The 24,908-nt window shown below is 45.9% G+C and overlaps 1 protein-coding gene across 3 annotated transcripts in view; it reads right to left on the bottom strand.

Moving 5' to 3' along the window:
- The window catches only part of ADCY8 (adenylate cyclase 8), a 221,055-nt gene that overhangs the window by 96,105 nt on the left and 100,042 nt on the right, over positions 1–24,908 (bottom strand). For all 3 annotated transcript variants that reach the window (XM_027063898.2, XM_027063895.2, XM_027063896.2), the window contains exons 5-7: positions 23,644–23,771; positions 11,081–11,239; positions 6,638–6,908 (exon numbers count right to left, since the gene is read on the bottom strand). In XM_027063898.2, coding sequence (XP_026919699.1) covers positions 6,638–6,908; positions 11,081–11,239; positions 23,644–23,771 — 558 coding nt within the window. The remainder of the gene's footprint in view (positions 1–6,637; positions 6,909–11,080; positions 11,240–23,643; positions 23,772–24,908) is intronic.

The raw sequence follows: 24,908 nt of genomic DNA, 5'->3' as shown, positions 1-24,908 counted from the left end.
CAAATGAATGGGAGGACTGACTTGTTCAAGTGGATGAAAGAAGTAAAATGAGCTTGAATGGAGAGCTCTTCTTGTGGGCATTGGCATGCACAAAAAGGCACCAGCCACTTTGCCCCTGCCCTGTGGGGGCAGAGCCGAAGGAAAGACATCAAACCCCAGGGATCAATGTTACTCAACAGAACACAATGATCATGTTGAAAGCAGGACCCGGAAAGAAGGCAAAGGGTGATGATGTTTGCAATGACGTCTGGGTGTTCATTTCATGCAATTGAAACTCAATTGCGAGAGCAGACTTCATTCTCTAGTTAGGCAAGATTCTACCTCAAGTACCTTTTTATTTATTTATTTATTTTGGCTTTCACTTGTTGCTGAATTTGATATTGATGGTTTAAGACAGTTCGCTAGATAGTAATTCTGCTCAACTGCCATCCTATACTAGGGTAACTGTACATAGCGGGGTATCCCCGTTGCTTCTTGGTAAATTCTTATTTCCTGGGCTTTGCAGGGGGAAATTCTGAAGTGTAGATAACTCACCAGGACAGCCACAGATTCCCGGCATGCATCTGGGGCTGCGAAACTAGGGCCAATGTCAGTGCTGAAAAAAAGTGAAGGGACCTTCCAGGCAGACCTGCCCTTGTGCACATGACAGCACTGGGGCTTGGAGGCTAGAGGGGCTGCCTTAGGCCTTGACATATTAAGTGCAGTAGTCAGAGCTCCCACTTCGTTCTCTGGAGTTTTCTTCCAGACCCTTCCCACCATCATTCGGACAAATTTTGGGTCCTGCAGAGATCTGCCCCAAGATAACAAGACTGACCGGCAGTTTAGTACAAGGAACCTGTGACCCTCAGGTCAACGTGAGGGTTTTGATCAGAAGGGCGACCACAGGAAAATTCTTTTCTCCCTATGGACACAAAGAGCAGCATCTAAGGAAAGCTCCATCTGGGACTGATGAAGACATAACAACCCAAATGTGTTTTTTTGTCCTGCTTCGAGCCCAGCCAGCTCTCCTCCCTCCACATTTTCTTGTCCCTTGGGCTCAACATTCTCCGATCCAAGTGGGACAGTGTCAAATGTTTGGCTGTCATTTTGTCCTTAGGTGGACATGACAGACTGTCGAGCTTAGCCTTTTCCATGCAAGCAGTGATCCCATCAGGACACTCAGGGGACGAGACACTGCCTAGTATGTAGGGACAAACTGGAGGAAAATCTGGTCATTCCCTGCAGCTCTCGCAGAAAATTTCTAAGTATCAGTGGTGACCCATCTTTAGAGGGTGAACACACACACACACACACACACACACACAGGCACACAACTTTGGAGACTCACTGACTGATCTGGCAACAACGTAGAAGGTAGAAACCCAGCATAGACCTTCAAGCAACAAAGAGGAGGCAGTATGGCCGGATGGCAAGCATGTGGCTTTTGGAGTCAGACATAACTGGGTTCTAATTCCAGCTCTGTTATTTATTGGCTCCATGGCCTTTAGGGAATTAATCGATCTCTGCGAATCACAATTTCCTCATTTGTCAAGCAGGCACATCACACTTATTCTGTAAGGTGGGTATGGACATTAAATGGAAACAATATGAATGATGATCCCAACGTGGTACCTGACCCCAGACTCTCTACTTCTAGCACTAGCCATGCTGGGGGTATTTATCTATACCCACAAGGAAGCACATCCGTGTGGTTTTGTTGTGTGGAATGCAGAAATTCCACCGACGTCTTCAACCTCCACGGTGCCCGCATTAATTTCAGATGCCCCAAGTCAGTCTATGGTGTAGAAACCACACACCTCTACAACGAAGCAGCAAATGTGTACTCTTCTCCAGGGGATTCTTTTAGAAAGCTCAGAGGAGCACCAGAAAAAGATGTCGGACTGTGATGCCATGGTGGGTGTGAAAGGCGTGGACGGGACAATGCTGAGGATTTCACAGTCGATGAGGGACAGACTCCAGGCTCTGAGAGGGGGCTTGCTCCTGACGCAGCAGCTTGGCCGATCGCTTGTCATAAAAACCAAGTTAAAATTACTACTGACCTCACACAATACATTTTACAGCAACATGAAAGCTTCCTCTCATAAATCTAAGACGCGGTGTGTCTGATTAAATTCATTGTTGCTCCTATCATCCATTCTCCGCAAGGCAGTCAAACCGATCTCTTAAGAATCTAAGTCAGAGCATGTCACCGCCCTGCTTAAAACCTTTTATCACTTCCTTTAGAATAAAATCCAAAATCAGCAGGCCTGTCTCCTTTCACTTCATCTCATACCCCTTTCTTCCCTGCTCATTATGTTCTAGGACAAGGGCCTTTTTAACCCTTTTCTAACGCACCAAACCTTTTCCTACTTCAGGGCCTTTGCACTAGCTGTTTTCTCTGTCTGCAAAGCTCTTCTCCTGGTCATTTGCATCTAGGGCCCTTTAAGCACTCCAACAGAATCTTTAGAGGCCTCTACAGTCCTCCTGAGTAATTCTATTCACCTCCTATTCATAGATCTCTACTTCTTTGCAGCACAGGTATGTTATAGTTCATTGGCTGCATTCCCCGTAAGAGGCAAGCTCCTGCAAGACGGGGACCAAGTCTGTGTCCTCACTACTGGATCTCCAGGATCTAGAATGCTGGGTGCCTGTTAAATAACTCGATGAGTAAGAGCCCAAGCCCACAGGCAGATTTTAGACAGAACATGCAACCAGCAGGGAAATGTGATCTTTAATGTAAGAACCGTTTTCTTAAGTCTTCACTTAACATCCCAAGCTCTGTCTTTATTCCGAGAGCTTTGGTGACCATGTTGATGACCCATCTAATAAGCTCACCTTGAAATTTCTGGACATCCTCCCTAAAGGTCAAAGTCTTCATTTTCGGTCTGCTCCCATGACCTGCTTCCGCTTTTATAGTCTTAACTTTCAATAGTCTACCATGATTCAAACTTCCTGACTTCTAGTCTTCTTACTTTCATTCCACCTAGAGGCTCAGAGCATAGGCGGCTTCCCTGGTAACTGAGCCTGGGTTCAGGAAGCCAAGACACCAACACAGTGAGCAGAACACCTGCCCTTGTTAACAGTCAGGGATGCAAAGCGTAAGTGCTCAGCGCATCCAAGAGCAACCTGGATACCAGAACCCAGAGGGCTGAACGGCAATTTTAACTTAAATGGGCACAGACATAAGGAGGGTGCACAACATCAGAACAAAGAGATTATCTTTAGGTTGAGTCAGGGGCCAGAAGATACCACCGAGGGCCCAGAAATAATTCTTAGTAACATCTCTTGCTGTTTCAAACCACTGATAGACTCCTGAAATGGGCATCAGGGAGGGGAGAGGAATGGAGTTGGGGCTCTTCTTGGAAATCCAGAGTTCTTTCGTATCAACTGTGACAATCTGGCTCCTGACCCCATCACCTCATCAAATCTGCTTCCTGCCAGTGATGGTTTTCAATCTAATTCCCATTGGTAGTTTCTCTTCTTCACCACCCTGGGCCTCTTGGTTACGGCTGACATTGTTGATTGCCCCCTCCTTCTCAACATGCTATGTTCTGCAGGCTTCTGTGACACCACATCCTCTAATTCTCTCCTGATCACTCTGACTGCTTCCTACCTGTGTCTGTCGTGGGATTCTTACTCGCTTTCACCTCCCATCAGGTGCCCCCCAACATCTCTCCTGTGCCCTCTTATTGCTTTATTTTACAGCTCCCTACAGTGATCTCTGCCCCTCTCGTGGCTTCAATTTGCATGCAGGTCCTGATGACGGCCAGGTTCACATCTCTTGCACTGTTCTTTCATGTCTGAGCTTCAGAAGTGTGTGTTCCATAGCCTTCTGGATCTCTCTCCCTGGTCCATCCCAGGCACCTCAAGCTCAACATGCCCCAAACTGAATTCTTAGTGTTTCCTTCCCAGTCTTCCTCCATTCCAGTTTGGCTTATTTTCAGAGGGTGGTTCTACCATCTCCCCAGTCACCTGGAAGTCAGGTTTGACTGGCCCCTCCCCCTTACCACCTGTAGCTATCATTTCACTCATTCATTCATTCAACAAACTGTAATCAAGCCCTGCTACCTACCAGATACTGTTCTAAGTGCGGGCACAACAATGGTTAAGTGAAGTCTATGTTTCCTGTCTTCATGAAGCATATAAACTCCTGGCTGACTCCACCTCCAAAGTGTTTCTTTCCTCTGTCCCTCCTTCCCTTTCATCACTACTAGTAGTTGGCATATAATAGATGCTCAATTAATCTTCATTGAATGAATGAACACATGAGAACGTAACTCTCTGAACATCTGCTGTCTACACAGCACAGATTACGGCTCGGCATACTGATGTCATTAAAAATATTTCTAAGCACACATTATGAATCATTAGAAGCCAAAACATCTGGCCAATTTAGCTGGAACCCTCCCTCCCCCAGTGAAGCATTAGTATGTTTCATCTGTCTTATCCAAACACTCAGATGGTCTGGGCTTTCTGCAGCACTGACTGGGTGTTTGGCAGTGAGCAGGCTCAGCCAGACCCCTCCTGATCCCTCCCAAGTGCACATTATGTCTCTGAATTACACGCATGGCTCCCTGACTCCCAGAGTTAAGCCTAAGCACAAACTCTGAGAGCCTAGCCTGTGACCATTTCAACCGATTCAGTCATTTCCAAAATGTTATCAGTGCCACTCGGTTACTTATGAATATCAACACACATTCACTGGCTTCTACGTCTGGAGGCATCAAAATGAATTGAGATTATTCGTGCTGAAAATGGTACAGATGAATTGTATCCAGGCAAAATTCGGCATCGCAAGAACTACACAGTATGGTTAAACACCAAGAATATAATTTTTGACTGATGATGACACATCGTAACAGCTACTTCATGACACCAGCAAGTTACCTTTAGGAAACCAGCAAAGAAAATATTCCAACTATTCCTATGCCATTTTACCGAGTCAATCAACCATGAGATAAAACCCAGCATCTCTACTTCTCTCTGCTTGGTTCTCAATTATTAGTAGCAAGGTCAGATACAACAGAGATTAGAACCATCAGGAATTACCCCACCTTCCACAATCAGCGTAAATAGAAAGTGTTTCAAATGGAAAGACCAAAAAGAAAAACAGAAAACAATAAACGCAAGAGAGAATTTCATGCACCATTACGGAGGTATCCAGGGTGAGGCACGCATCTCCTCTCTTAATAACTGGGATTCAGGCTCAAGCTCAAACTAGGCAAAGGGAACAGAGAGGACACCGTCAGCTGGCCGTGCACCCACTGCAGAAGTACACAAGACCGTTATTTTGTAGAACAGCAAACTGTACCTTGCGTACCGGTCCAAAGATGGAAAGAAGGGAAGGCACTGAAATCACGTGATGACGTGTGTGGACACAGGATTTGGGGGAAAATGAAACACTCAGAAGAAACGCAAAGACCTAAATGTAGACTCTTACAAGGCCCGCAGGCTTAGATGGACCTACATCCTTCCCCAGTGGAATGTGACCCAGGCACTGTTCTGTATGTAGCTTCTTCACATAGAACTGGAAACAGACAGGTTAACCTGGTCTCCGGTGCCCCAGGCATCTTTCAAGTGCAGAAGAAAGAGGGAAGACTTTCGGAATTGTAACCTTTTCTGTTTTAAGTGTCTTTTTGCAAGTCAATGAGAACAGTTCAGGTTCATGAATTGAAACAACCCTTTTACGTCTTCATAAAGCTGGTGACACCTTGGTGTGGTTGACTGACTGCACAGCACTTTCAGCTTTTGCTTGAGAAACTATTTCCAAGTCTTATATAATATACTGGCTCTTGTTTGTTTCTTTAAAAGGCCTGTCACATGAACTGACACAAATTCGGCTACCTGTGCTTGGCCTAAATGATTAAAAGTAAACTCCTAAGAGGGCAGGTAATTTAGCCCATGCTCTGGACAAGCATGCCGGGGATGAGAGCACCTTTGAACCTCTCTGGTTCTCTCCCCCGATCAGTCTCCCTCTTCTGGTGCATCTTGGAGTCCGAGCATCTCATTGGATTTAGTGTGATTCTGGTATTGGAAGGAATCATTTTGAAAATAATTTGATTACTAGCGAGTTACACCTATGTACCAACTTAGTAGCCCTGCCCTGCGTTTAAGATACAAATCCGCATTAAATAGGAACAGAACTATGTGGGCAGCTCTGAAATGGAAGGCTACTCCTGAATGCTCTGGTGCTCCCCCTGGGCATCACTTGGTGATGCTTTTATGTTCCCAGATCATCAGTGCCCTCCTGATTTTGAATTTCAGAAGGCAACTCAGAACTCCTCGCCTACCAGCTACCTAAGAAATGGTATTCTCACGGACTTGATTGTCAACTCTTGTGGTTACATTAATAACATCAGGTTTATCTTTTCTGACACTAGTAATTTTGGGAGGGGCTGGAGATTATAATCCACCTTCACAGGACATTTATTTTCAGCTAGGTCAAAAAAAAAAGAGGGTGTGGGGAACCCTCTGGCATTTCTGGCATTTCCTGAAATTGCATACATGGGTTAATTGCATCATAGGAGAGATGTTTAGTTGTTTGCAATTACGATGCTCAGCAGAGAAAAGGTTAAAAAGATGAATCGGTTCTCTCTGGGCTGGGGGTACGCTACAGCATGCATTCGTGGCTAACCAGAAGAAGGAAGCCAGGACTTACGTTCTGTTTCCCCACTATGTTATCAAAGGGCAGTTCGGGGCTCCAGGATCCTTCTGTGAATGTCGCCCCACTGTTTCTCCTGTCTGAGAAGCTCACCGACTCCTTGACAATGTCTTCGGGCAACGTCAGTAGACTCTCCTCAGGCTGCTTAATCAAATAGGTCTCTATGTTATGTTTCCTCAAGAATTCGTTTCTCTCTTTACCATGACCCTCTTCCACATTATAGTCACCGTTGAGGCAGTCCAGCGTGGCTTTGGAAATGTGAATCCTCCTGTGTGCACAAAGCATAGGTCATTATACACTCCCGAGGGGGCCTGCAAAGGCCATCACTGGTTTTTGTCCTGTGCAAAGCCAACATCAGGGCCACACACGCGTGCCATGAAGACAAGTTCTCAAAGACAATATGCGTTCCCCTAAAAAAGCAGAAAGAATGAAAGAAAACAGAAGTACAAGCATAAATCAGTGAGCAGCATTATCGCTGACTTCACCCCAAGGGTCACTGCGGCCTCTGATAAAATACAGCCTTGCTGAGCCACACTTAAGCACTTCTTTTGGCTTGTCTTATGACTGTCAGACTGACCCCAGAAACCTTCAAGAATCAGTGATCTTTCAGCGTTGTTATTGTACTAGACAAACGAGTTCCATATATGTTTCTGAACCCAACAGCAATTACTGTCCAGATCACCATGAAACAACAGTAGTTTTCTCATGGTCTTGGGACTTTTCTTATCATTTTAATTTTTTTTAACTTTTTTGAATGTTTACTTTTGAGAGAGAGAGAAGAGCGGGGAAGGGGCAGAAAGAGAGGGAGACACAGAACCGGAAGCAAGCTCCAGGCTCTGAGCCGTCAGCACAGAGCCCGACGCGGGGCTCGAACTCATGTCCAGTGAGATCATGACCTGAGCCGAAGTCGGACGCTCAACCGACTGAGCCACCCAGGTGCCCCTTCCCCTATCATTTTAACTTTCATATATTTATGCCTGGATTCTTCAACTTGACTACAAGCTTCTTAAGAACAAAGGCAAGTCTTATAAGTTCACGGGGCTGCCTGCAGGGTCCTTTAGGAAAAGCACTCGATGATGTCCTTTCCTCTAGAAAGCGTACATGTCAAGGAGCAGGGAACAAAGCTGGGGAATGCAGGCAGGCAGCTGGCTAGGCTCACTCACAAGGTAAGTGACTCATCTGAACATCATTACTGGCCATCCCAGCTCATGATCCAAGTTTCATTTTTTGTTTCGTTTAGCAAAACAACAGATGGCTTAAGGATCAGACTTCAGTTGTGGGAACTTCGTATGGTAAATCCTTTGGTGAAGAGCATTTCTGTCCTCATAACTGTCTAACTCAGGCAGACTACTTACTGTGACGTATCACGGTCTGGGTAGATTAGTGTGGTGATGATTAGCACCGACTGTTTGGGCAGATTGGATTGAAACCACTTGCTAGCTGAGAGATCTTGGGCAAACTACTTACACTTTCTGTAAATGTGTTTTCTCACCCATAAACATGGGAAAATAACAGTACCCACCTCTTAGGGTCATTGTATTACAGGAGTCGATTTGTGTAAAGGAGTCAAGACAGTACATGATGGATATACTGCCTATACCCTAAAAGCAAGTGCTAACTTACTACATTATTCTCAAAAATGCCACTGTGATCATGTCACTGTTGTTTATTCCTCGTATCCTCAAGGCTTATAGGACACGACTCAAGTCCTGAACAGGCTTCTAAGCCTCTATTCTCTGGTTTCTGTCACTTCAAAGCTCATTTTCTGACACTGCTCCCCTACTCTACCCTATGCTTTCTCCAGCTAATCAGGTAACCAGCATTTCTTCAAATTCAAGGTGCTATTTCATGACTACTAAACTCAGAACAAGGCACTCTCTCTGCCAAGAATGCTCACTCCATGTTTTCTACATGATAATTTTCTACTCCCTGATTCAGCTCAGAAGTCATTTCCTTAGGTTGATTTTAGTGCTCCTCTGAATGAATGAATGAACGAGTGTATGAATGAATAAGGTGGATGCTTGATATTTTGCTTGGCTTCTGCAATCCTAAAAAAAAATATAGCCAAGGAAACAATAAAATTTTTTGAAAGAGGCGTTTCCAAATACACTGTACTTTTCACCCATCCTGCTGAACCCCTGCTTACAGGGAATAACTCACTGCAAAGGACATGTAAAGAAACAGCATTTCTGACCATTTAAGATCCATTCTCCATATTTTCCAAATAAGTGTCATTGTGCATAGTCCTCGATCTCAAAGGCAAGGCAAGATACTAAAAATAAAAGTGTGTGAAACACATTTTGAGCTCTCGAGAAATGTGTTGAGTAAGTGCAAATTATTCTCGTGATGGATTTTGTGAACGCTTGGGAACTCAGTCATGCTAACCTAGGAAAACAGAGAGGTCACTTGACCTTTTATGAAATGGATGTCCCAGTCTCCTTTCTCAGATCAGGCTCAGAACTGGGTGCTAGAAAGCCATCTTCTTCTCCCTGGCAAAAGGAAACTCCTGGAAGGGTTTCGTTAGGTCCTAAGGTTGATTTTCTCTTAAAATAATTAAGTTAAATACCAACTTCATTTGATATTTTCTCTGGATTCTACATTTCATTATTCTGCTGCCAGTGCTCAGGGGAACTAATATTTGCATGTACTGAATCAATATTATGTTTCCCATAGTGGAAGGCATCCTCGTTTTTATTTATTACTGATTCCTCCGCTGAAGTTCCAATCAATATATGCTTAAATGTTTTAATAGAAACTGGGCTTCAGATGTTCATTTTCATCCTTGCTACTGCCTCGAGGCCGTGGGTAAGGCATTTGCAGATGACAGCGTGCGTAATGACATTTCCCTCTAAGGGAATGAATCAGTTCTCAGACAGTATTCTCATATATTGAATGGCGGGCCGACATCTTCTAGTAATTTCAAATGCTAGGATGTAATAATAATAACAGTCATGATAGTAAATAAGATGTAACAATTGGGTAGCACTTAGTTTGCATAAGTGCTATTTTGTAGCCAAAGGTATTACTATATGCTTAGTTGCATGGATCGTCTCCTACAGTCTCCATTCTTCCAACAACTCTAGGGGACAGGCATTTCTTCCCCTCCTTTTGTGGATGGTGCAAACTGGCCCAGACACAATGGTGGGTTTTGCCCATTTGGTAGATGAGAAAACGCACCTTCGTGGATATGGAGCATCAAATCACAGGTACGATATCAGGATTACCAGCTCTTCTTTCATAGTGAGGAAAGTGAGACTCAGAGAAGGTACGTGTTGGCTTGAGAGCATACAGACACAGCAATGAACGCTCTAGGTGCCGTGCCTGCTTTCCATGACTTGTTAAGATTAACAGAGCTTAGTACGGGGCAGAGTGGAAATCCTGCTTTCTCTGATACCGCGCCCACAGTTTATTTCCCATGATACCACGTTACCTGATATTAAATATAGTTAGCAAGGAATGATGACAGATACCAGAGAATTCTGTGACTCCAAATGTAGGGCTGGGGGTGAGGGGTGGGGAAAGGAATATGCATAGGTGTTCTATATTAGCTTTCTGGCTGTCTATTGGTCTATCTATCATCTATCTATCTATCTATCTATCTATCATCTATCTATCTATCTATCTATCTATCATCTATCTATCTATCGATCTATCTACCTATTATGCATCATCTCTTAGAAAGAAAGAGTGTGCAAAAAGTCAGTACACCTTACTGGCTTACATATATCTAAAATCTCATCAGGCCCCATGTGTGTAAGCAGAATCTCACTACTACTTTCCAGGGTTCATTGACCCCTTCCAGGCCACTAGCACCTTTGAGGATTCCATACCCATTGGTCTTGCTCACATTTGGAGAGCTGAGTTTTGTTTTGTTTTTTTTTAATTTTTTTTTCACGTTTATTTACTTTTGAGACAGAGAGAGATGCAGCATGAACGGGGGAGGGTCAGAGAGAGGGAGACACAGAATCTGAAACAGGCTCCAGGCTCTGAGCTGTCAACACAGAGCCCGACGCGGGGCTCGAACTCACGGACCGTGAGATCATGACCTGAGTCGAAGTCGGCCGCTTAACCGACGGAGCCACCCAGGCACCCCGAGAGCTGAGTTTTCGAGGGAGGGTATGGTCGTATAGAAAGAAGGTCAGGAGGTCTCATCCCTGGCTGCCCAAGAGAATTGCTTTAAGAAGTTACAGATTCTCCACACATTTTGCTTTCTATGAACTGACATGGGGTCTGGACACCACTGTTTTTAAAATGCTTCTCTGCTGATTTCAGCGTGAACTCAAGTCTGAAAACCAGTGTTTGTGTGAAGTTTTAACGTTCTGTCTCTGCCCAAACGATGGTTTCTTAGATGGAGACCTCTAAACTCTGCACAGGGAAAACGATCACAAAGGGAGCAAACGATAAGGGTTAAACAAGAAAAGGGCTTTGCTTTTGACTTACCCAGGGATTCCTCCAGACTCAAGTTTGTTCGCGATGTCCACATCCCAAGACCAGACATCAAACTGCCACTTTCTCAGACCCAACACGCCACACAGCACCGAGCCCGAGTGGATTCCGATCCGCATGTCAACATCATGCTTCGTCCTTGACCTCACATACCTGTTGACATAGGTGAACGAAAAGACGCGCATAAGGCCAGAGCAGACACTCTTGGCCTCGGCGGCAGCCCCAACCTTTCCAACTCCGTAAGTTCAACTCCTGCCCATTCATATGCAACCTCTTCCGTGAAGCCTTGTTAGATTTCCTGGTATCTGGAAGGCTTCTCTTCCTCCCCCAAACTCCCGTAGTCTTCTATCTGAAATTTTAAGGGTCTTTATCACCCTCCTCCTTAAGCCTGCTTGTTCTATACAACCTGCCTCAGAGAATGGCCTCAACATCGTTGTCTGCCCCCTAGTGCATAACCCCGGATCGACCATAGATTCCGCTCTCTCTGGTACACTCCTTTTCCAACCCAAGTATTTTCATTTTCATTCAGTTTCCTTCTCTCTGCTCCTCCCGCTAGCATTCTACTTCAGCATACTTCGGTGCTTTGGTTCAGAGTCCCTGCTCCAGTCTGACCTTCCTCCAGCCTGTGCTCTACACGGCTATCACAAATGCAAATGCGACCTTGTCATTCTGTCACTCTCTTGATGAAAACTCTTTCCTGCCCTCCTATCCCCAGAGCCGTCTCCGAATAGAGCGCTCCCATCCCAGGGCTGAGTGGGTTTGTCCAATGGCATGCAGGAAGAAAATGTTAGGACCCCATCTACAGCTCTTTAAAAATCTTCACCAAAATTTGATATATAGGTTGCTCTCAGTGATCTCACAGGGTCCACGCCAGATGGTCCTCTGACTGCAGGCATGGACGAAGCTTCTTGAGAAAAGAAAGGACTGCTACAGTTGGAAGGTTTCCGCAGGCACCCACATCCCTTCTTAACGTACAGAGCCGTTCAAACAATTTTAGTTTATGCGTTAAACGATGTTGTTTATGTAGAAAGAAATTCAAATGGTAGAATACAATACAGCTGACCCTTGAACTACGCCTGGAGATTCATGCCTTGTAAAGAGTTGGGCTTAAAAACGTGACTCCCCTGCCCCCCCTTTTCTGAAACAATAAATGAATGAACGATTCCACGTACGAAACTGAGTGTTCGTGTTCGCTCTTCCTAACAAACTATAAGATCATACAAAGTTATTTATTTAAATAGGAAGGTAAAATTGCGATGGGTTGAAAATATAGAAATATTGAAATAAATCAGACTCTAGGAAGGCAGCCATGGAAGAATGTCTGTGGCTAAAGAAACAGTCCTCATCCCTGGTGAAGAATCCAGTTTCTGGATTTAACTTTAACTTTGAAGTTAACACTATACAGTATCCACTGATGATGCTAATAGCGGAAGCCATGTGAAAAACCGGAAGGAGGCAAGAGGAGAAACAGCGTCCAGCACTTGAGAGGAGCATTTGAGCTCTGATGCCTTTTCCCCATGAGTTTTTGTGAGGCAGGTCGCCGGGAGAGGTCCTCAGTGCTGTTTGCCAGCTGTGTTTAGTACCACAGGATCCAAGCAAGTGGGAGGATTGCACTTACCTGTACATTTCACGTTGCTTTCGGCCAATGAAATGTGAACAGAAGTGAATGTGCCCGATTCATTTCCAGGAAGAGGCTTTAAGAGCCTGAACAATCACACTCATTGTCCTTTTTTATCCCCCCTCTTTCTGTGTCAATCATCAGTCAAGGACATTGGGGCAGCCTTCTAAACCAGAGTTCTTTTTTTTTTTTTAATTTTTTTAAACGTTTTATTTTATTTTTTGAGAGACACAGAGAGAGAGAGAAAATGTGAGCAGGGAAGGGGCAGAGAGAGAGGGAGGCACAGAATCCAAAGCAGGCTCCAGGCTTTGAACTGTCCACACAGAGCCTGATGCGTGGCTCGAACCCACGGGTGCGAGATCATGACCTGAGCCGAAATCGGACGCTCAACTGACTGAGCCACCCAGGTGTCCCAACCAGGGTTCTTTTTTTAAACATTTTTAAAATGCTTATTTATTTCGAGAGACAGAGCGAGAGAGGGGGAGGGGCAGAGAGAGCGAGCGAGCGAGAGAGAATATCTAAAGAAGGCTCCACTCTCTCAGCACAGAGCCCGATGTGGGCTCAAACCCACAAACCTGGAGATCATGACCTGAGCCCAAATCAAGAACCAGATGCTTAACCAACTGAGCCACCCAGGTGCCCCTAAACCAGGGTTCTTGAGTGAGGATAATTGATGCACAGAGGTACCCTTCCACTCTCCCAACCCTCCCAGGGGGACAAGAAATGTGAGTGAAAACTATTTGCTGTTTTAAGACCCTGAGATTTGGTGGGATGTTTATTACTTCAGCATAACCAGGGCCATGCTGACTGGCACAATCATTATTCCAACGTACCTTCTTCTCATTAACCCCTATGGTTGTAGGCGTTAATATGGGCTCTGCATGACCTTAGGCAAATTACTTAACTTCCTTCTATAAAATGGGAATAATAAGATCAGTGTCAGGATGGAGTGCATAAATGCATGCAGAGTTGAGGAAGTGTGTGGCACAGATGTAGGACGAGTTGGTCGCTTATCACATATGAAGGGACTGCAGCCCAGGAAAGTAGGATTTTCTTGTGGTCACAGAGCCGGTCAGCAGGATTCTAGGACCAAAGTGGGGCTGCTGTGTCTTCAAACCTTGGCCTCTTTGCAACACAGGTGCTGTCTATGGCACGTGATCCTGGGTCAACAGCTCAGTCTGACCCTGAGTTTCAATGGTTACAAAATAAGGCTCTAGCAGATTGTTTTACTAACGGAGGCTTTGTGAGCCCCAAAGGAGGTAATGGATGTTAAGATGCTTCGCCAACTAATTGTGAGGGACTAACGAAGGGCACACTGTGCTAATGCCATTAGGTAATTAACATGACACAGGGACCGCATGGGAACGTCTTAATGAAAAGGCATTTAGGTCTTTTATTTTCTTTCACCAGGCAAAAATCTTAACAGGACCAAATTTCCTTATTGCGTTTTTTTTTTTCCTTCCCTTTCTTTTTGTTCCGTCTGGGACTTGTCTCAAACGAAAGACAGCCATGAAACGGTGTGAAAGTAATGAATAATTTACAGGCATCGATCATCCTCCTTGGAAAGGCTACCCTGCAGTTGCACAGCACCTCAGCCGTGTTTCAGGATCAGTGCTGGAGGGGACGGACATGGCACACGCCTGTATGTGTGTCGTGTACAGACACGGATGTGGACACCCCCACGCCGTGAGCGTTGCTGAGGCTAAAACGAACGGAATCTGCTCTGAGTTCTGAGTCTCGCCCACTTCCTCCACGGCGGAGCCCCAGGGATATTTTGCTGTGTCGCACCAGCCGCAGATCAAGAGAAAATGACTGTAGATCACTTGCGTCCTAAACACCCACACCTTCTCCTTCCTCCCCACGAACTCTGAGCTTCTGGAGGGCGAGGGTATGATCTTCTATTTCCACGTGGCCCAGACCTTAGCACAGCGCTGAGCGCATAGGGTCGGTCCATGCTCCAAAGTATTTCCTGAATTAACGGCCACGGCTCAGGGGCTTTTCTTGCTCTCTAGCCCCACGTGGTCCTCGGATGCTTCTGAGAGCCCTGGGAACCACAGGGATGGCTTTGGACCTGCCAGCTGGGGAGGCGGCACCCCCCCCCCAACTCCCCCCTTCAAATAAAGCATCTCTGCTTCTCACGTTAAGCTTCCGTCTAACATTTCTTTTAGGTAAAGAATGCACTGAATAATTATTATTAGTTTTTGGCTCTGCGCGGACAGCACAGAGCCTGCTTGGGATTCTCTCCTCTTTCTCTGCCCCTCCCCACCCTCAAAATAAATAAATAAAATAAAAACTCAAAGCGATAATAATTATTATTCGTTTTTGCAGCTGTATGTCAAGCTGGGGACCAATAACACAACAATAGACCCGCAAAAGTTTGAAAACGTCATTTCTTTTAAGGGAGCCGTTAAAGAGGAGAGGGCTCGGTAAGCGGCAGAGCATGAAAAAAATGAGACTTTCTTTTGGTTTCAGGGCTTCAAATGGCTTTCTGAAGCCAGTTAGTCAATCTGTAGAAGGTGCTGGAGGAATGACGGGAAGTATCATCTGGTAGCCATCACTGATCTGTGAATCAGACTCTCTCCACTGTTAAGTAAATGGATGAACAAAAAGACCAACTTCCACACTGGAGCAGTTGGCACCGTGGGAAGAAGGACACCCAAGTCCTTGGCTTTGGGGGCAGAGACCGGAGTTCGAATGCTGGCTCTACCCCTTGCTGCCTGCGGGAACTACAGCAAACATATGTTCCCCCTTCCCCTCTGGCAGTGGAAGTGGTGTGGGCTCCTCAACGCAAATCAATTCAACGCCACCAAGAGGCAGACTCCGCATTAAAGCAGGCCCAGGTGTGAAGCTGGGTTTCCCCACTCGCTGGCTGTGGGTCTCAGGCTGGGTGCCTTAGGCTCCCCCCACCTGCTGCCTTCTCGGGTGCAATGGGAAAGAGAAAGAGAAGGGGTCCTTTGTGGAACCATTAGGATGCTTGGTAAAATCACGTACATAAAGCGCTTAACCTGGTGTACTCAAACACCCCAAAAGAACGGCTGATACCGATTTTTGTTAGTAATACCGACTTGTAATCACAAAAGAATTAACACAGGTTGGGGTGCCTGCGTGGCTCAGGTGGTTAAGCGTCCAACTCTGAGTTTCAGCTCAGGTCATGATCTCACGGGTGGTGAGTTTAAGCCCTGAGTCAGGCTCTTGACAGTGTGGAGTCTGCTTGGGATTATCTCCCTCTCTCTGTGTATGCCCCTCCCCCGCTCATGCTTGCTCTCTCTCTCTCTCTCTCTCTCTCAAAATAAATAAGCAAACTTTACACTCACAAGCATTTTCTTATACCACTGAATATTAATGTAAACCATGGTGCTTCATGGTTACCCATTTTTCTATTTTGTAGTATGCCAAAAGTTATCCAACTATTTATTTGCCTTTGCATATACAGAGCCCACTGGACATGGCTCAGCGTCTTTTATCTGCCACTTACAAGCCGTGTGCCGTTGATCAGAAGTTACTTACCCTATCAGAGCTTCAGGTCCCTCCTCTGGAAAGTGGGGAAAGTAACAGTAGTTCCCACACAGGGTTTAGGGGAGGGGAGTTAGGAACTTTAGCATAGTGCCTGGCACATGCTGAAACTTCCACTAATCATAGCTTTAGCAACTATTATTACTAGATATATTCAATCTCCACCATTGTAAGTAATTTTTCAAAAAAAAAAATCCTGTCCATGGACTGAAGAACACTCTGACTGCTACATCTTTAAGAGGCGAGGGGGCTTTATGGCTGCTGTAGATAATGGTATTTCAGAACAAAGAGAGAGGGGGCATTAGGGGGACAGAAAAAGAGACAGTGATTGGTAGAGGAGGGGAAGGAAGGAAGGAAGGAAGGAAAGAAGGAAGAAAGGAAGGAAGAAAGGTGGGAAGGAGGGAAGGAAGGGAGGGAGGAAGGGAAGGAAAGAAGGATGGAAGGAAGGTGGGAAGGAGGGAAGGAGGGAGGGTGAGAAGAAAGGAAGGAAGGAAGTTAGTAAGGAAGAAAGGAAGAAGGGAAGGAAGAAAGGAAGGAGGGGGGAGAAGGAAAAAAGGAGGGAGGAAAGAAGGGAAAAAAGGGGAAAGAAGGAAGGAAGGAAAGGGGGAATGAGGGTGGGAGAGAAGGAAGGAAGGAAGGAAGGAAGGAAGGAAGGAAGGAAATAAGGAGGGAAGGAAGGGGCAATGATGGGAGAGTGGAGAAAAAGAGCTCAAAAGAAATACAAGAAACAGAGAGAGAGACTGAGCAGGAGACACCAGGAGGGGGCCTGGGCATTTCTGCCTCCAGGAAGGGCGGCAAAAACTCCTGTTGCTCACTCCTTGTCCTGCTGTGTGGCTTGCCAGGGCAACTCCACCACAGGGATTAAGATCTTTGCTCCAAGTAACTGTTGGGGACCAGCCAATTCCTGCTCGCCATGCTGGTGTCATTCTATGACTTTTTAGCAAAGGCGCTGAGAAGACCAGATTCCGCAGTCTTCATGAAGATTCATCCGGGAAACCTTTTCAGATCATGAACAAGGATACTGCCTGTAGCAGCCCACCTTACCCCTGTGTCTTCTCAGCTCTAAAGCCTCCCTCAAAATAGACCCGGGGCGTGTGAAGGGGAGCCCCCTGGAGCCACTTTGCAATCTATTTAATGGAACTATTATCTAAGCCTATTTTAATGAATTTAATTTTATGAACAGACATGCACGAAATGGTATTAAGTGCTTCACGAGACATAAAGTTACACTCAATCGCTTTTTTTTTTTGCCATTCATCTAGCTAATACCAGGTTTCTAAAATCAAGCATTCTTGATGGAATGGATTTATGATGAGGCTTGATTAAGGCTTACGATCTTGTTATTCTCAGATGTTAACTGACGTCCCCTCCCTCTCAGTATCGGTTCTGCTAATTTATCAGGGGTGTATGGACGGTCTCTTGACCTGTGTGTTGAACCTTCGGCTGTTAATGGGAGGTTTCAGGCATCAGAAGCCATTGCAGAAGCCTGGAGGTGAGAGGCGGGGCATTAAGACGGTAAAGGCCAATGGCTTCGGAGTCAGAAGGTTCCAGATGGGTGTTCCTTGTTCTGCCACTGAATGGTTGTGTGATTTTGTGCAATTACACAAACACTGTAAGCTCTAGTTTCCTCTCTGGTAAAAGCAGAGGCCAACTTTCAGAGTTTCAACGAGCCAGGATGTACCTGTAGAACTATACTGGTTGGTAATGGCTGCCATCCATTCTGATTGGCTGCCCTGGACTATTCGGTACTGTGGTCACACGAGTTGTTCAGTATTTTGCCTACGACCCCTGCCTACCTCTTAGGATTGTTGTGAGGACTTAATGAGATCATGCATGTAAAACACCTATCTCAGTGCTTGGCAAGTAGCATCGTAGGTGGTCAATAAACCCTATGATCATTATTTTCCAAGAACAGAATAGAAAATGTAAGAAAGGAATAGGTTTCTATAACTTAACTGAGCCAAATTTTCTGGTGTCCAAACTCAGCCTTAACTGCAAGATTCTATTAAAAAATATGTGGATGGTCATAATGTGCGTGTTATTTATTTGAGTTTTCAAAATCCATTTGAGTTTTCGAAAGAATACTCTGAGGTTGGATCTTACGATCCTCGTTTTGCAGCAGAGTCCCTGCAGGCTCTGAGAAGTCAAGTCACACTTGTCCACGGTCACACACCTAATAACAGGAAGGAGCAGAAACCAGATGAGGTCTGCTGACCGCAGGCCAAGGGCTCATTCCATGCATACGCTTGACCCGTTGCCCATAAGTCACCATTCATTCAGGGAACACCGCCATGGTCGGCATGACCCAGCAACAAACTCTATCTCCAATAAAGTGGAATCCCGTCCCAAATCCCTGGAGCACTCAACTGATAAATAAGTTCACTATTCTGATCCACATCTGGTTTAATTTAAATGTTTACATCACGTATTGTCTCTTGCGGAGACGCTCAGGCTCGCCGGCTCGAATCGTATCGCTCTTCCCTTTCTGTTTCACAGCTACTGCTCCATTCTGGGCCCCGCATCTCTTCCCCCAGTTGCTGCAAAAAATCTCTCCCAACTAGTTTCCTTCGGCATCTGTCTTCTCTCATCTAGAGTCAACTGGAGGGGCACCTGGGTGGCTCAGGTGGTTGAGTGTCTGACTCTTGGTATCGGCTCAGGTCGTGATCTCACGGTTTGTGGGATCGAGCTCCGTGTCAGGCTCTGTGCTGACAGTACGGAGCATGCTTGGGATTGTCTCTTTCTCTCTCTCTCTCCCCTTCTCTCTCTCTGTTCCTCCCCACTCTCTCTCTCTCTCTCTCAAAATAAATAAACAAACTTTAGAAGCAACCAGAGAGAGAATTACCCACGTCCACGGTTATCCTCCTTAGGCCCAGGCTGGAACAGGACGCCTCCCTTACTTTAAGTGTCAGTGAATTCTCATGACCCGAGGGATAAAGCCACAGTTGTCTCGCAAGGTCACCAACTATCTGTGCACTAACTCCACTGTCTGGACTTAGAATTGTAGTGATCATCAAGGGCCTGCTTCAAATGCTGAAGACACACACACACACTTGCACAAATTCACACATGTGCACAAACACACGCCTGCACACGTGTACAGGCACATATGTGCACGCGCGTGCATGCACACACCCACACATTACACGTGTGCACACACACATGCCAGACACACACGTATACATAAACACCGCACTTCTATACATATACACATGCACACACATTCACGCACACACAGGGCTTCTGCCATTCTTAACGGCTAGGAAAGCATATTCTTCACACCTTTGTTTCCAGGAAAACACCTCTATTTTTCCATCAAAAAGACTAGAGTGGAGATACCTCTGGAAAAGACAAAAGGCAGGGGAGATGACTTTGGTCACGCTCGTTCTTCTAACTGCCTCGACCCTCGCTCACTTGGGAATCCTGCCTAGTGTTCTAACCAGCAGCAGCTGACCGTGTCCTCTCCTGGTTTGGGCACCTGTCCTCAGCAATCTGGGATCGCAGGACGACCTCCATCCCGTATTTAGACTCATCTGTGAATAAGGTTCAGGGTCGTTTTGAGAGCTGGTTTGCCATTTGTGCAAAGGTTGTAAATCTCAACCAGCAAAGGAACTACTGGAGCTCTTGGGATCTACAGACCCAGGATCCAGATGCCATCTGGCCATCAGAGCACCGGCCCCTCACTGCGTACTCTGGGGACCACGGTGGGACCCCAACTCTTTGAGGAAATGCCAAAAAAGGCACAAGGAGAGACCTTGACAAGGTGGGGACAATACCTCCAAGAGGGATGGATCTCTGATGACAAATATAGGGGGCAGTCATCAAGTCTGGGAACACCATTCAATAAATGGCTTATTTTCATTACACAACAACACGTGTAGTATGATGTTATGAATGCTTCCAGACCTTATGACTTCTAGTAAGTTCTCCAGTTGGAACAAGTGCCTTTGGGTCTGAAGAAAAAGTTCCATCTTGTGTAAATGATGGTTAAGATTGTGAACTTTTTGATAAAGTTATGGAAATGAGATTCTCTTCTACACACATTCAGAAATACTGCCTGCCCGTCGTTCCTCAGTCTGGCGACAGCAGACTGCAAGAGTGGAAGCTCTAGAAGTCTGAACCTACTGCAACTAAAGTTGCCTAATTCCAGTGTTCTTATTTATTCCCCTGCATCATGTTTTGTTGCTAACTGGAAGAATTAATTTTGGACCTCCAATCACCTCTATTGTAATCAAGGAGTGTTTGAATATTAATAGACTCTGAGTTATGCAGTTTAAAAAATCCTACTGAACTGTCTTATTCTTAAAGAGTAAAAGTAGCCTTAATAAACTGATGAGAGAAAGCCCTCGAGTCATTTCAACGCACCAAACCTGACATCTCACTGACCTAGTCCGGAACTCCAGAAAGGAGACCTTACACTGGACAAAATGGTCAGGAGGAATGAGGTCTTTTCCAGAGAGATAAATGACCATGTTGTAAGTATGTTAAGCATTTTGATGATCGCTGTTCATTTCTTCTGCAAAACCCTCTCTGCAGCGTTTCTGCTGTTTATGCTCAAGATACAAACTCCCATGGAACGTCTACGGATGAATAGATAGAGAAGATGTGGTATGTATATACATGCACATGTACATATACGTATACGTAATGGAATATTACTCAGCCTTAAAAAAAGAAGGAAACCCTACCATTTGTATCAACAAGGATGAGTCTGGAGGGCATTATGCAACGTGAAATAAGCCAGACAAAGAAAGACAAATACTGTGTATGTGAAATCTAAAACAAAAAAGCCACATGTATAGAAACAGAGTAGAAAGGTGGTTGCCAGGGCTGGGGGCGGGTGGGGGAAATGGGGTGATATTGGTCAAGGGACAGACTTGTAGTTATAAGAGGAATAAGCTCTGAGGACTTAATGTACAGCATGGTGATGACAGTGAATGATGCTGTAGTGTATGCCTGAAATTTGCCAGAAGGGTAGATCTCAAGTGGGCTCACCAAAAACATGAGAAAAAGACCACTAAGTGAGGCAATGGATGCTCACTAACTTGACTTCATAATTATTCCACGACGTACACGTACATTAAAGCAGCACGCTCCGCACTTTAGACCCACGCAATTTTTTTTTGTCCATGATTTCACCATAAAAAATAAAAGTAAATTAAAAAGAAAGTCTGTGGCACTTGCTGGGATGAGCACTGGGTGTTGTAGGTAAGTGATGACTCACCGAGTTCTCTTGCAATCATTATGGCACTGTGTCAACGACACAGCGGTGTGAACTATGTTAACATATGTTACGTCCTGTTAACGAACTTGGACTTAAATGAAAAATTAAATTAAGTCTAATTAAATTAACTTAAATTTTTAACTTAAAAAAAGGAAGCCTTTTTGTGATGTGGGTGATCAAAAATCACAGCTTTTCAGAACTGGCAGAGACTTCAGAGCTGGTCTGGCCCAATCTCCTCATTTCACAGACAGCAAATCCACGTTATCACCCTGGGTGATGACACCCACGGGTGAGAGAAAGGCACCCACGACACGTTGATCACTGTACTTCTAGGGATTAGCATGGTGGCACCCAACACGTGGCAGAGCCCCACAGATTCTTTGTTGACTGACCTACGGATTGGCCGGTAGAATAAACTTCACACACCTAACAAGTTGTAGAATGCACACAAAACATAGAGCCTTCAGGGTGTCCTGGGGCCTTCCTTGAAGCCAGCTAGAATATTACAATTCACCCTAGTTTTCAGGGCAAGACTCGCCAGTGTCCAAATTAATAGCCAAGAAGCACCTGCAGCCTTTTCCATCGACCAAAAGGGAACTTTGGGTTGGAACTTTTGGGCTCCTCTCTCCACAGGCCGTGGAGGAGACAACTTCTGAATTGCTGTCAAAGAGGGGGCGTGTCCTGTCACTCTCCACCTGTCTACTTGGACTTGGGGATGGTGATGGTTGGATTTGCATCATACACCCCATAGCAAAGCACCACGTCACCTTGACTGGCCCTGCTCGTGGGTTGGTCCCAGAGGTGGGAGCCTAGGGGTCAGCCAGCATATCTGCCCACCGGGAATGTGATCTATGGCCAAGTCTTGAAATGACCAGTGTCACATCAATGAGGAAAATCATATTTAGAGAAAGAGCTTCTGTCTTCTTCTTAATTAGAGGGCCACACAGCATTTCCTGATGTCAAGAGACCTCTTCCCTAAACCTGAATGAAGTCAGGGATCTATCAGCAGGTCGAAGGAGACCAGGCACACCGTGTTGGGCATGGTCAGGCTCTAGAAAGGGAGGCTCCAACTGCATAGATCCCTCCTGCCCACTCTGGGTTTGGTTCTGGGAGCCAGCAGTTGGGCTGAGCCTTCAGAGGAGGATATGTGTGGGGTTCAGGAGTTGTTCTCCTGCTGTTCTTTAATCCAGATGGACAAGGCCAATGGTCACAAACATGGCTGCTAGACCACACAACCGAGGCGTGAGTTCATGAAAGAATATTCTGGCCTGTTAATGGCAGGATTCTTCTTCCCTCGTAAGATGAAGGCATAAGCCAGAGAAGACTTCAGCCCACGTACCTTCTTTACTGTCTCTGCTGTGGTTGGGAAAGGCTGTAATGCTTGGAGGCTCTGCAACCACGTTTAGAGGCTCAAGGGGAGCTCTGGCAACACGGAGCCTCTGTCCCAGAGCCACAGTCTAATTCCAGTATCCTTGACCTCAATCCCTCCTGCCTTCTTGATTAAGCTTCTATTTACCAGATACACTGACCAAAGCCAAAAGCATCCATGAAACCAACCATGGCGGTGGCCCTACAATGATTTCCTGTTGGCCTCAGGCTAAAGTGCAACCCTTATCATGGCTGAGAAGGCCCTGTGGGCCCTGCCTGTTCTCAGTCTACAGTCCATCTGTCCTGGCCCTCCCCTCCCTAGGCTTCACCAGCTGTCACTGCAGCATGTCCCAATTCCCCATATGTCCAGCTGTGCCCAAAACTCCTCCAGGGTCTAAAATCCGCTCACCTTTCAGAAAACAGCTTGGCTCTACTCTGGAAGGCCTTTTCCAGCACCCTGGCCCAAATGAGCTGCTCCTCCTCTGTTCCCCTTGACGCACCCTGGCTTGGATTCATCTCAGAACTTACTGTACCATCATGAGTAACCTTCCTGAAGTCAAGCACCACGCTCATCTCGGTCCTTGATGTATCCCCACAAGGACATTGGTAATGCAAATTTGCTGCACAAGTCATTGAAAGTGAGGTAGAAATAGAACATGATGAAGCTGGCAGGTTGATTGGTTCGTGGGGGAGAATTAACGGCCATGCAGGTTTCATGACGTAAGTCAAAGGGTGTCACCATTCAACACACGCATGATCTACCACACAGGATAGATGGGGTGGTTCGTCTTTGTGCCCACTGAAGGCCTGGGAATTATGGAGGAGACCCCGGATTACCTGATGGTTTTGATCATGCTGAGGCCCATTTCAACGCAGCAGTGGGCGTGGTCCTGGCGGGGCTCTGGAAGCCCTGAAACACAGTAGTAACAGTCCCCCAGGATTTTAATGCGAAGGCAGTGATGCTCCTGGAAGGAACAGGGTGGAGAGGAGAGGACTGAGTCAGCAGACAGGCAAGTGCTCCTGAAAGTCTCCTGAAGGAGGGCAGTGGAGTCAAGTGGTCTTCACCCTGGGGGCAGAGCACCTACCTTTGAAATGAGCTTCTATTATCTTGCTAAAATATTGGGGAGGTACCCTAAATAAGGGTTTCAGGGGTTCAGCAGTGGAATGGAGTCATTCAAAAACACTGGATTTTGAGTCCAACAGATACAGGGCTATATCCCGGCTCTGTCACATACTAGCCTTCTGATGAACACTCATCATATGGGCAGGCCTGGCAAAGAATGGGCATGGTCAGTGTTCCTCTGTGAATCCTGCTTCTCGATGTTTCCGTGCAAGACGAGTCTCTGAATGAACACGTTTCAGCAATCTTTAGCTCAATAATAAGCACTTAAAAGTATAAATCATTCAGCGATGCCTATTCTTTCAACTCTAGCACCTTAAGAAGAAGGGCTGACTATGTCCTACATATCCTCTTATTCATGTACTAATTCACAGGCTCGCTCACTGGAAAAAATGTCTATAGGGCATCATGGTAGGTCAAGCGTTGGCCCTGACACAAAGACGATGAATAACAACCCCTATGATGCAGTATAGACTAAACAGACACAACCCTTACAACAACCTTGTGAAGTAGGTATAATGCTTTTATTTCACAAGTGGTGAAGGTGACACAGTTGTTTGGTAGATTGACAAGTTGCCTCATCTATAAAATGGTAAACGAATGGGACTTCACCGTGTGACGGGGAGGATGGGTGATACGATGCAAGGCTTACTACAGGGTCCAGCAGAAAGGGGGCCTGTGTCTGTGATGAAGAGGTAGACTTCTGACCCAGGGTTCTCACATCATGGACAGATGACTTTCCTTTCTGTCTTCTCTAGATACATGGACGGGGCTGAATGACCTCTGACAATGCATCCCAGATCTGAAGTCGAAAAAATTTATGGGCTTTTTGGGTGAGAGGCTCTCCTTTGGAGACCGGGGTCCAAGGGCAGAGAAGGAGGGGCACAGACAGAAAGGGGCCCATCGAGACACCAGCAGCCCAGTGGATACCTTGGTTATCAACCTATACAGCACCACGTTGGCTTCCTGACCTGATCACGGA

This window comes from Acinonyx jubatus, chromosome F2 (genome assembly GCF_027475565.1).
Source record: "Acinonyx jubatus isolate Ajub_Pintada_27869175 chromosome F2, VMU_Ajub_asm_v1.0, whole genome shotgun sequence".
NCBI classification, from domain to species: Eukaryota; Metazoa; Chordata; class Mammalia; order Carnivora; family Felidae; genus Acinonyx; species Acinonyx jubatus.
This window is presented reverse-complemented; position numbering and strand designations above follow the sequence as displayed.